This window comes from Durio zibethinus, chromosome 5 (genome assembly GCF_047325235.1).
Source record: "Durio zibethinus cultivar Kanyao isolate XHJ-2024 chromosome 5, ASM4732523v1, whole genome shotgun sequence".
In the NCBI taxonomy this organism is placed as follows: Eukaryota; Viridiplantae; Streptophyta; class Magnoliopsida; order Malvales; family Malvaceae; genus Durio; species Durio zibethinus.
In genome coordinates, this window is record NC_143166.1 from 3407989 (window position 1) to 3420672 (window position 12684).

The window sequence follows — 12684 nt, forward strand, 5'->3', positions numbered from 1 at the left end:
CCGAACATCCACTCATCCGACATCTTAGATCAATTTACCTATTATGATTCACACCCTTGTGAGGTATTGTCCGCTCTGATCCCTTGATCTTACGGTTTTGTCCTACAAAAGGTAAAGAAAAGATGGTGTGAACCCTTTTATACCCCAGTGACCCTCATTTATGTTCGATGTGAGTTTCAGGACTCATTCTTAGGTTCGTGACATTCTCTGCCAATCTCGTGACGCCATCTTCATGGATGCGAGCCTAGGCACTCTGCCTACCTCCCTTGAGGCGTTTGGCATGGATCGAACGGTTTAGGATTGGCTCTAATACCACTTGTCACGGGTCGAAACTTAAGCTCCGAATTCGCATGACTCCGGGATCAGGGCATCCACTCATCCGGCATCCCAGATCAACCTATCTGTCATGGTTCACATCCTTGTGAAGTATTATTCGCTCTAGTTCCCTGACCTCACGATTTTATCCTACAAAAGGTGCCTAACAAAAAAGAGATTATGTAAACCGTTTTATATCCTAGTGACCTTCTTTTATTCGCTCATCCGGTATCCCAGATCAACCTATTTGTCATGATTCACATCTTTGTGAGGTATTATTCGCTCTAGTCTCCTGATCTCACGATTTTATCCTACAAAAGATGTCTAATAAAAAAGAGATTGTGTGAACCCTTTTATATCATAATGACTTCTTTTTATGTTCGATATGAGATTTAAAACTCTTTCTTAAGTCCATGACACTAAATTCGGGTTAAAATTTTGAAATTATATATATATATATATATTATGATAAAGGCAAGAAACACACTTAAGTAAGAGGTGGGGATCACTGAGATTAGAAAAAAAAAAAAATAAGGTTGATAAAAGAGAATGAGATTGAAATGATAATATCCGAATAATTTTATTTATAAATCGAAAATGAGATATTTATAAGATAAAATAATAAAATAATTAAACTGATCGTAACATTATATATATATATATATATATATATATATATATCCAATCAATTCAAAACTTAAAAATTTTCTTTACTGTTTACCGATAATTTTTAATAAAAAAGATAACATTGAACAAGCAGTTTTAGGCTAAAATATATTTTAAACCCTAGACAAGAAAGTCAAAATCCAACAAGAATCCTTGCATTTTTAATGTAAACGTGGCACCAATAACAACACAGATGAACCTTCTGGTAAATGTAAAGAAATGATAGCAGCGATGTTGACCATCAAGTGAAGAAACTGATCGAAGACAAGTATGGTAACTGGCTGGTTAGGCTTTTTAATCATTCCCGTAAAGTCATCATGTGATTAAGGTTAGTTGGGTTTAAACTATTCTCTATCTACAATAATTTTGCCTTTGGCTGCATTTCAACGTTAATAATTTATAATTAGGTGAGTCGTATGAGTTAAAGCCGAATCGTTTTTAGTTAAACCCCGGATTCACATTCCAACGTGCTGTTAAAATTCCTCTGTATTGTTTTATATTTTAATAATATTTTTTTAGATTTGAATTTCAAGTAAAACGCAGCAAAAGAGATTACATATATTAACAATTGTTATACGTTATTCGTTGCTGTTAAATCAGTGTTGAAAAAAATTAAATTGAATAGATTAATTTAATCGATTGAATCAATAATTTATCCGATTCGATAAAATTTTATAATAAATCACAATAAGATTAAAATTTTTGTTTGATAACAATGATGAAAAAAGATAAAGATGAAAATTTTATTAATTTAATGATTAAATTATAAAATTATAAAATTATTAAGAATTTTAATCATTAAATTAATAAATTTTTTATTTTTATTCATTGTCATCCCTCATGCAAATCAAAACATAAAAGGTTGTATTATTTAGTCAAATATATATATATTTGTTAAACATTAACAATATTTAATATTTTATTCAATACCAAAATCAAATATCTATATAATATATTAGTTATCCTCACCGAAAATTAAAACCTAATTCATGGACAATTAATATTTGTCTTAAATTATGATGTGAGGGTTAAATTGGATATAATATTATACTCATATGGGTTAAATTTAAAATTATCAAAATTGTATATTGCCTTAGTATTTTAAAATAAGCAATCTTTATATCTAATTTTAGAAGAGCTCTTGATGGTGATCCTCTTGATCCTGTATACAATCTATCATTTGTCCTTGTTCAATGTTAAAATCCTCCGGCCGGTTGAACCGGGAACCGAAACTTTCACCGGTTCAACTTTGATTTATTTTTTTAAACATTGCTCAAGGCTTAAAAAAGTAATAAAGTGTAACCAAAACTTCAAATAATAACATTTTTTAAGTTTTGCTGCAGAAAAATATATACAACACCAAATAAATCCCAAATTTTAGTTTTGGATGGAGCAACCTTTATAAGTAATCTTTAAATTAAAGGGCCATGAGGGGGAGTCCATGATTAGAACCCTAGCCCTTCGGGACTATTATGCGCTAACTAGCTAGCTAGCTAGCTGTGGTGTTTGGTGAGAATCGAGCAAAAAGCATTCGGAAGCAACCAAGTTCCACCAATTACAACCAAAGCTTTCATAAAGTGATTCCCTGTTGAGCTGATGCTCAGAGTCGAAGAATCCTCGTCAGAGGCATAATTTCAGATCAAATGTTCCTCGCCAACCAATGCAAATCCTTTTTCATGATGGCACAAATAAAAGCAACAAGTTGAATTAAGAATTTAATTCAGTTACAGATAATATCCAATAATTTTAAATTTTAAATTTTAATATTTATAATTTTTTTTTATTTTCAAATTAAAAAAAATTTTTATATGAATATCCGTATAAATTATTTCAAGAGAACATAGACCTAATTTAAAGCCAGATGAAAGATTATTTAGATTCTATTTAAATAAACAGTAAAATTGATTTCAGTAAAATTAAAAATAATAATAATAATTATTATTATTATTAAAAAAATTTTATAATTATGATTAAAAAATTGAATAAAAAATTTATGTTAAATAAATATTATTAAAATTAATATTTAAATTTAATCGCATTATACCGAAAACACGAAAGATTCTAATCCTAACCTCAAGCCGAGGAAGCTCTTAAAGCTTTCGTTAAGGCTTTACTTGGAAACTCATAAGACGATCATATAAAGTCCATTGGCAATTGTACATCAAATTTAGCTATTTGGGCTTGGATCAAAGTCCACCATCAGCCAAAAATCCAAAATTAGAATTTGACGACAACAAATGGAGTTGAATCTTTAAAACGCAACTCGGTTCTCCCTTTCTTCACACCTCCCTCACAAGGAATGGCTCTTGAATGGGTAGTGCTTGGTTACGCCGCGGGTGCAGAAGCCATCATGGTGCTCCTCCTCACAATCCCAGGCCTCGACGGACTCCGCAAGGCCTTGATCGCGGTGACACGTAACCTCCTGAAACCGTTCTTATCGGTGGTGCCTTTCTGCCTCTTCCTTCTTATGGATATATACTGGAAATACGAGACGCACCCTCACTGCGAAGCCGATTCATGTACTCCCTCCGAGCATCTCCGTCACCAGAAATCCATCATGAAAAGCCAACGCAACGCGCTTCTCATCGCGGCCGCTCTTATTTTCTACTGGCTTCTTTACTTTGTTACTAACCTTGTTGTCAAGATCGAGCAGTTGAATCAGCGCGTTGACAGGCTTAAAAATCGCGATTGAGATAAGTGCTTATTTCGAGAATGGTTGTATTTGGGATATTTTCTTTTAATGATCTTTTGTTCTAATTTCCTCTTTGATGTGTAGGGAAAATTTTAAAGATTTATATGATGAGAATTATATGTTGTTATTGTTGCATCTTCATTTTCCAATTTATGATTTCATAAAAGTTAGGGTTTTGGTTCAAATTACGACTATGTTATAAATTTGTTTTAGCTCAATATTGAGAGCTGCTTTTGAAGTTGGAATTGAGGCTTTAGTAATTTTGTACTGCCTGCAATTATAAATTAATAACAAGTTCATTAGCATTTTGGGTTTGCCTTTGTAGCTTCCAGTTACCCTAGATTGGTTGTTTGGTTATAAAAATTTAGCTACAAATTGGGGTTTTCGTGGATTGTTCATACCCTATTTCCTGCCATTTTAGCTTATAAATTTTACTGCCAGTCTACATGGTTTTTGCTGAGAAATCAAGCTGGACCTCTGGCTGAAGTTTATAGATGGTTAGTGTTCAATACGTCTAATTTTTCAACTTGATCTTCCAGCTTTTGATCTGTATTTAGGACCTCTCAGTTTTTGGACTATATTGGTATTTGGCAATTCTTATATTGTCATTTTGTTTTCTGTCTTTTCTTTCTACTTTGTGCATCATAACATATTTGTTTCATTAAAATGAATAGATGATTTAGGAAAAACTTAGTTTTTTCATATTTGATTTCTGGAATGTTTCTTCAGTCAATAATTTCTCAGACTTTGTTTGGAGAGTAACTTTGTAAATGCTTTATTCTTTCCAATTTTCTGCTCAAGTTGGCTTTTTCCATTTAAAAAGTTAAAAAAAATAGTGCCTGTTGTAGTTCTCTACAAGAGCAGAATAGGTGCATTATGCAAACAGAGGCATTAGATATAGCAGCTTCACTTCTGTTCATTGTGGCTTGAGTCAATCATCTTATATCCTATATCGTAAGAGCGGTGGTTCTTAGGTTGAGGAATATAGTTAAGGAACCTGGAAATGGCAAATTTAGGAAGATTCAGATTGGGTAATCCGAAGATAAGGGAGGCAGTTGCACAGGTGGCAGGCAGAGTTGAACTGTTGGAGTCTGTTGGATTTGAATTGAAGGGAGGAAGGAGGGGAAATGTGGGCAGTCATGGTGATTCTTAAAGAGGAACAGATTAGTTTGATTAGTAAGGCAATAATGTTGTTGAAACTGGGAAAGATAGAACAATTTAGGAAGAGTGAGAGTATTCCCTTGCTGCTCCCGCTGAGAAACATAAAAGTGTTGAGCCAAAGAAAATAGACAGACAGGTAAATGAATTGTTTGCTGATATTTTTTATTATTTCGTCAAATTCCCCTCCCCCTTCCTTCTTTATGTGTATGTTAGCATATTGATTGCAATATAATCCTTTATCCATGCATTTAGAATTCTTCTTTGAATTCTGACTGGATAAAATTACTAGGTGCAAAAGTGGTTACTAACTCTCAGTTTGAAGGAGTGAACAAGGTTAAAAAACCAAAATGCTAAAGGGCTTTCTTTAACGCTAGTGCAATATGCATGTATCCTCTTTGATTTCGGTACTTGTTATAAAAAAAACACCAAATTTTTTAGGTATACAAACAAATAACTTGGATGAAACACTTCAAAGAGAATAAAACTCATAGAAAAGATAAATTAACAACTCTCTGAAATATGACCACTATATATATATATATATATATATATATATATAGATATATATATATATATATATATATATATATATATATATATAGGGAGAGAGATAGATAGATAATATCCTAACCTCCAAATTTTTTTGTTAGCATAAAAAATGGAATAAAGTGTTAATAGATAAAAACTGTAGTTGGAGGAAGGCAGAAAACTATAAAAGTCTTTTGTTTAGGGTCCATTTGCATAAAAATCTAGTGCAAGGAAAATGTTTTAGAATTAAAACTGCAAGGGTTATAGACATGAATCATTATGCACCAAAGTGCATCAGGTTATATTGATTTTCTCCCTTGTTTCATTTACATTGAGCAATTAAATGACAATGTCACTGAACTATATTATATTTCACTTGTCACCATCATCATCAATCTGAGCCCTGGATCATATGTATCAAAGTGATCATTGCTCCATAGCCTACCCTTGTAAATTTGTAATTTACAAGCATTGTTAATTTGTTTTTACTAAAACATGAAGTGAAAATAAGGAGCACGAGAAATCAGGCACTGTTTAATAGTAACTGTTAGCCTTCAGCCCAAAGTAGAAAGAATGAGAACAAATCACCATGGCAAGGTATGGTTGCTCATTAATTACTTAACTCAAAAAATTGCTGCTCAAGAATTTAACTTGAGCATTCATCAAACATTGCCTTTGTGGTCAAGCTCAAATCAATGAGATATCTGCTCTTGAGATTGACTTGACTTGACCAAATATGGTAGGGTATAATAATAAATAGGATATTCTTAATATATATATAGAGAATGTATTTGAAAATTATACCTTGTCAATCCAGGTTGCAAGTTATTGAGTGCAAAAGCAGTCAACTAGATCAAGTGGTTTGAACTTGAGATCAACCAAGAAGATGTAGCTAGTGAGTTGAGTACAAGAAGGTCATATAATACCTAGATTCACATTTTAAGGGGAACAGCATGTAAAATATACTTTTCTTCTGCTGGGAGTCAATTGCGAAATGAGCCTTACTTTTTTCCGATGAAGCCATTTATTTACAAGTTATAATATCCTAGTGTAGTTTGATTAAATTTATTGTTCTTATTTTTCCTTGATTAATGGCTAAGTTTATGCATACTGCTCTAACACATATAAAGTCAAGTATCCAAATAAAAACTGAGTCATGTTAAAACAGAATAGACCTTACTAATATGGTCTGGGGATGGCAAGAGGCTCATATTACATAGGCCCAAGAAATTAAGAAATATCAAAGTAGGATAGATAGGGAAAAAAAAAACAGAAAAAGTAGTTTGGTGGCACTAATGTTTTTATATTTTCTAAACACTCTCTGATTGTGGATTAAGATTGTTGCAAAGTGTAGAAACTGTCAGATAGGAAAATTTTCTTAGTGCCACACGCTATCCTGTTGTATCGCTAACATACCTGATTTCTTTTTTTGGTTACCCAACCAATACCATTCTGTTTGACAGTTATGCTGCATAAACTTAGGTAGAATATGTTTTTCTGATTTAGAACATGTTTTTCTGATGTTAACTTGCTTAGAATACTGGGTGCTAATATTTCTCTAGGTGTCAGATTCATCATATTTATCATAGGATGCAATTACATCTGTATGTTCACATTGTTCATTACTTTTTGGTTCACATAGAAATTTATGTTCAACCATAGGTGAAACAAGAATGTGACATGGCATGACCGACTGCTGACACAATTATTTACAGTAAAGAGAGAAGTGGATAAGAAATATATATTACAAAGTCACATTTATAACTGTATATGCAAGGTTTCAATCTTTTATCATGGTCCTACTGTGTCACTGTATTTTTGTTCACACAGACAGGTTGGTTTTTGAAAGGAATGTGGTAAAAGAATTTGTTGGCGTGGCCCTTTTATAGGTGGTCTTTTGTTAAAAAGATAAAACCTATCCTGATAGTAGCTTCTTTGATAAAGTTCGGAGAAATGTTTTCAGTATATCACTTTGCTACTCTGTATGAGATCACTGTCCTGCTGCTCTTCTGGAATATTACTGAAAACTTCCTTTGTTTGTGGTTGGTATAAATTGGAAATTATAGGAAAGCTGACCACATTGCTTTCTATTCAATTGTTTCTTTTTTGCTTTCGATTTTTTTTTTTTTTTTTTGTAAATTTGGTTTTCATTGCACTCGATCATTCTCCTTTTATCTTGTTGAATGTTGATATTCAGTGAATATGCACTTTCACTGTTGCATTAGTAAAATATTAGATTAAGCAAGATATCAGATGTTCTTTGTCACCCATCATCACCTCTCTCTCATTTTTCTTGCTACATTAACTTTATTCTTTTACATTTTATTTGGTCTTGCAGCATATATCTCTAACTCAGAACATGAATTTTGTCATTATAGATACGGGTCTTCTTCTCTGTACCTGAGAGTGTAGCAGCAAAAATATAGTTTCCAGATTCTTTCTATAACCAATCAGGTGAAGATTTGAACAGAGAAGCAGATATGAGAAAGAAAAAGATTGCAGAATCCCAGCTTTTAATCCCTAAATCTTACAAGGAAAAGCAGGCAAAAGCAGCCAGGAGGAGGTATAGAAGGACAATAAATCACATCCTGATGGAGTGGTGCATCAAGGTGTTTTTGGTCCTTGAGAGCCAACCAGTGCTCTCTATGAGTTTAGTCCTCTTGTCTAGTTGTTCGTATTACTTCCTACCTGTTTCTTCAATCGAGTTAAAAAACCTTTTTGATATTTAAACAAATTCTGATTCTTTATTTCATATTAGGTATCTTTATCTACAGTTAAGAGTAGTGGAATGTCTGCAATGGTTATGATCTTGTCCATAAGCTATATTATCCCACTGACATTATTTTTCTAGCATGATACTTTCTATTTTTGTATCAAACTGAGGCACTTAGTTGCACTTTTATTGTGCAAGATGAAGTTCGAGAGCCTCTTAAAACGTTACACTTGTTGGTCGTTACAACTTACTATAACATTTTGTTTATGTTGTGCACCTTCTCCGGAAATTAGCAGTATACATTTCACATGTCCTGTATCTCATCCATAAAAAGTAATATTTGGTTTGCATTTAGCAAAAATTGTTTAAACTTTTAGCTCCTTTTCAGGACCCTAAATGATGAATTGTCATGTTAATGGAGTAATCATTGAATGCTATTTGCACCCAACGTCTTGATGTCCTCCCATGGAATTAACATGTTTACTATAAAGTTTATTGACATTTATCCATGTATAAATCTATCTTGACCTTGAGCATTACCTTTTCCTCCCGAAATGAATCAATATCATGGGTGAGAACTTATCTGATTGCTTTGTCTGCACAAATAAATAATTAGTAGTGCATCCTGCATCTTGCATTAGTTGCATCTTATTTCAGTTTATCATATCAATAATGCATCCTGTACCAAATTCATTTTGTTATTTTTTATTATTTCTTTTGGAGCTGGTTGTATTGGTCTCATCTCCATGAATTTCAAGGATGGGGGTTCTTCTTAGGCTAGAAAACTTTGTCTGGATTTAAATTCCTTGGAAATTTTCTATGGCTTGATTGTGAACAATTTCACTCATAAAAACTAAAATTTTGAGAACGGTATCTTAAATAGGCCTATATTTAGGAGCTTTTGGTGTAACTGGATTAAATACTTCTTTTCCCCTCTCTATGTTTGGTATTTGTAAAGCTTCGACTTTAGTTGAGGGATTAAGCTTTGTTTTCCTGCATTTAAAAATGACAATCTAATTGTGAATCTGTTAGAATGTCAAATGATTTGTGATCTTTCTGATCTTCGGTTTGTCAGCTCAGTACTGTAAGAAACCCCTGCTTGGAGTTTGAAGTATTAGAACCTGTACTGGTTTAACGACAGGTGATCCCTTCTTTTCCTGCAGCAGGAGAGAAAGCCACAACACTAGAGGAAGAGGATTGGGTCCCCTAGGCACTCATTAAGTTGAAGCCTATTGAAACAGATTCCATCGTCTTAACAGGGCTTTGAAATGAACGCCTGGAAATCGGTGAACCGGTTGACTATCTGCTCCTGCATAAGCTTCGATCGTCCCATTGAAATTCTACACAATGGTTCTAAAGCTTTCAATGCTTCATGTTCTAATTCTTCACAGAAGCCTTATTTTTGTCCCCTTTTATATTAGTCAGTGGACTTGTCCAAGAATTGTTAAATGTCCTTGGGGGAAAGCCTGAATCAAATATATATATATATATATATATATATATTTATGTATGTATGTATGTATGTATAAACTTCCAATTTAACTGCAGTTTGGGAGCTGTCACCAGAATTTGCAATTCACTTCAGAGAAATCCTGAAGCCATTTGTAATTCCTTCGATGCTTTTTTACATCTATGCCATATTGCTTTTAATAACTAATTGAATTTCTCATCCACTGACAACAGCATAATACGGATTAATTTGATTAAAAAAAGAGCAGTGAATATTGATGGAATATTTCAGCATATCAACATGCAAAAGCATAATACTTTTAGCCTAAATTACATGATTCAAAAGGTGTACAACTGTAATTAATATTGGTAAAAAATAATCATACCTCAACCATAATCATGATAGGTATTTTTATTTTTTTCATATAAAGGAGGTTATAGTAGGACTCTAGAGAAAGATATTATTAGTATTTAAATTTTAAATTTATTAAATATTATATTTTAAAAATTATTGTATGAATAAATTAAAGTAAATTTTGAATTCGATAAATATTTTTATTAGTTAGCATTATATATAATTATATAGTTCTAATCTTACATGATATTGCTGTTTTGGGCATATTAGAACGGCATCATAGTCCAAAACTGGCAACTAATAAAAAAAAATAATGTCTTCCAAAAATTTTCGCTACTTTTGTCTGATATAGATCTTCCATATCTCTGACAACCGTTTGTTTTCCATATACCATTCTCATGGCTGGATTCACTACTATATACTTCAAAAGAAGAAAACAATACCCATATTGCAAAAAATCAGGAACCCTTTTGAAATTTTCACATTATAATTTTTACACACAGTCCATAAGAACCCTTGTTTCCCAAAAACTAAAACAAATTTTGTGAGCTAACTTTGGATCTTTGGAGTTTGGTGATCAGCTCTTGAAACAAGTAGAAGCATATCACGTGGGAAAAGCTATCATAGTATCTAAGGACCACCCATAAAAAGCCATCATAGTATCTGAGGACCACCCATAAAAAGCCATGAAAGCTAGTTTCACAGCATCACATGTGCTTCACATTTTTTTTTGTTCCAAACAAGTCAATGGATGGAACCTCGGGGAAAAGGAAAAGGACTGATGCAGGCTTGGCGAACAGGTTCTTTATCTCTTGTCTTGTTCTATGGTACATTATTCACTTTTTATTTTTGGTATATTATTTTTACTTGGTGTCATATAGTATTTATATCATGTTGGATTGGAGTAGTATCATTATTTTGGCTTTGGGTTTCAAATTAATTATTACTCCATCATATACTGTGAATAAAGTAATTAAAAGCTTCTTAAAATAAAAAAAAAAAAAGAAGCAAAAGCCCTAATGGTGGGTCACAAAGGAGAGAAACAATGTAAAAATTATACCATTAAGAAACTTATTTCGAGTAATAATTAAATAAAAAGAACAAGTTGGGACAAAAGTCATATAATTAAGTGGGAAGAAATAAAGGTTGTGATTTTAGACTAAATGTTGAATTAAGGATTAAATTTTTATTCCTTTTTGTTTATATCATTATAAAACTTAATATTTTTTCTAATTTAAGATTAAATGATTTTAAAATTTTATAATTAAAGATATTTTAGAACAGAAAAAAATTATCTCACACGACTGTTTAATTGCATGAAGTTAAAAAAAATAACTCACATATTGTATATTTAATCACATTTCTACATAGATAGAATAACAAATCATCCAACAAACACATGATTAACCCACTAAAAAATTCGGAGAATTAAACCAAAATAAAACAATGGTCCATGCAAAAATAAAAAATAAAAACTTTTTAAAATTATTAAATAGCATTAGTAATCTTTAAATTTCGAAAAGCATATAATTTTGGTTTAATACTTCCAAACCTTATTTATTAATTTTTATACTCTTAAAGTCAAAACGTTTTGATCTTTTTTGTCTATATTAATGTAATAATGTGCCTTTGTTGGTCTTGTTGATGATGGAGGACATGAGGTGGATGGTTTCTTCTTGTTGCTCTTAGGAAGGTTTTTAGGGATATTGTTAGGAAACTTGGAGTTCTATGGTTATTTGCCCAGTTACCAGATCTTTTGAAAGAGATCCTGGCATCTTGCTCACGTACAAGGAAGGTGCACTTTTGAACTTGTGGGGTAAGACAATAAAAGTTCTAAATTTACAGTTACAATATGTCTACTGGATATAAGTTAAATCAAATATACATTTTGAATGTGGTTTTGGATATAGTTCGAAAGTTGATTATTAGAATTTGACTTTAAAGTTTCATTTGGATGAATGATAAAATCAGTTTTTATAAGATTAAAAATAATAATAAAAGTTATTGTAATTACAATTTAAAAAATTACTATAATTACGATTGAAAAAAATTAATAAAAAATTTATACTAAATGAATTTTGTTGAAATAGGTATTTAAATTTAATTAATGATACGATGAACTCGATCGTACCACACAAAAAATATGATAAAATGTAAACCTAGATTAAGTAAGCTTGGCTCAAACTTGATATAAAAATATGTAAGCTACAAACAAGGTTTGTTTTTCATTCAATCTAATTCAATTACTCTAGAACTTGAAGTAAAATCAAACAGTAAAAAGCTACACTTGGGATTATGTTTCTTCACAGCTAATTATCTTTCTGTTATGTGATTTATTGATAAAATTTTATAATTTAAATTATAATGATTAAAATTCAATCTGTAATAACTTTAAAGTATATAAAAAAAAATTGACATTTTTCTAATTTAAATCATATTCTCACATTTTTTATTGGCGTACATTTAAAATATAATACATGTCTAGCTTCAAAAAATCTATCCCATATTCTTATCGTGCTGAATAATACAATAGAGACGTGGAGTTAGGAGAGGATAAGTGCTTGGTCAATTTGAATTGAAGAACAAGAAAAAGGAAAATGAGAAATTAATTAATTAAATTTAAAAAAAAAAACAAATATTTTAAGATTTATTGGGCGGCTCAGCACATGGTATTGTCCATCTCACTAATAATTTATGCCCTATCACAGTATATAATAAATGAGCACATTTTCTTAAAATAAGTACACTTAATGGAGTTTTCCATGTGCATATATAATTAAAAAAAAAAAAAAAAAACACAATAGA

General features: G+C 31.4%; 1 protein-coding gene across 2 annotated transcripts; it reads left to right on the forward strand.

The window, feature by feature from the left end:
- The first annotated feature begins 3264 nt into the window (after positions 1-3264).
- Positions 3265-8215, forward strand: LOC111281748 (uncharacterized). Of its 2 annotated transcripts, none has more exons than XM_089760621.1 (2): positions 3265-4970; positions 7701-8215. In XM_089760621.1, exon 1 carries the CDS (start codon positions 3281-3283, stop codon positions 3671-3673), a length of 393 nt encoding a protein of 130 aa, XP_089616747.1. In that variant the 5' UTR covers positions 3265-3280; the 3' UTR covers positions 3674-4970; positions 7701-8215. The 2 variants fall into 2 exon arrangements, with proteins under 2 accessions (XP_089616747.1, XP_089616746.1); XM_089760620.1 differs by having other exon boundaries at positions 7741-8215.
- The last annotated feature ends 4469 nt before the right edge of the window (positions 8216-12684 follow it).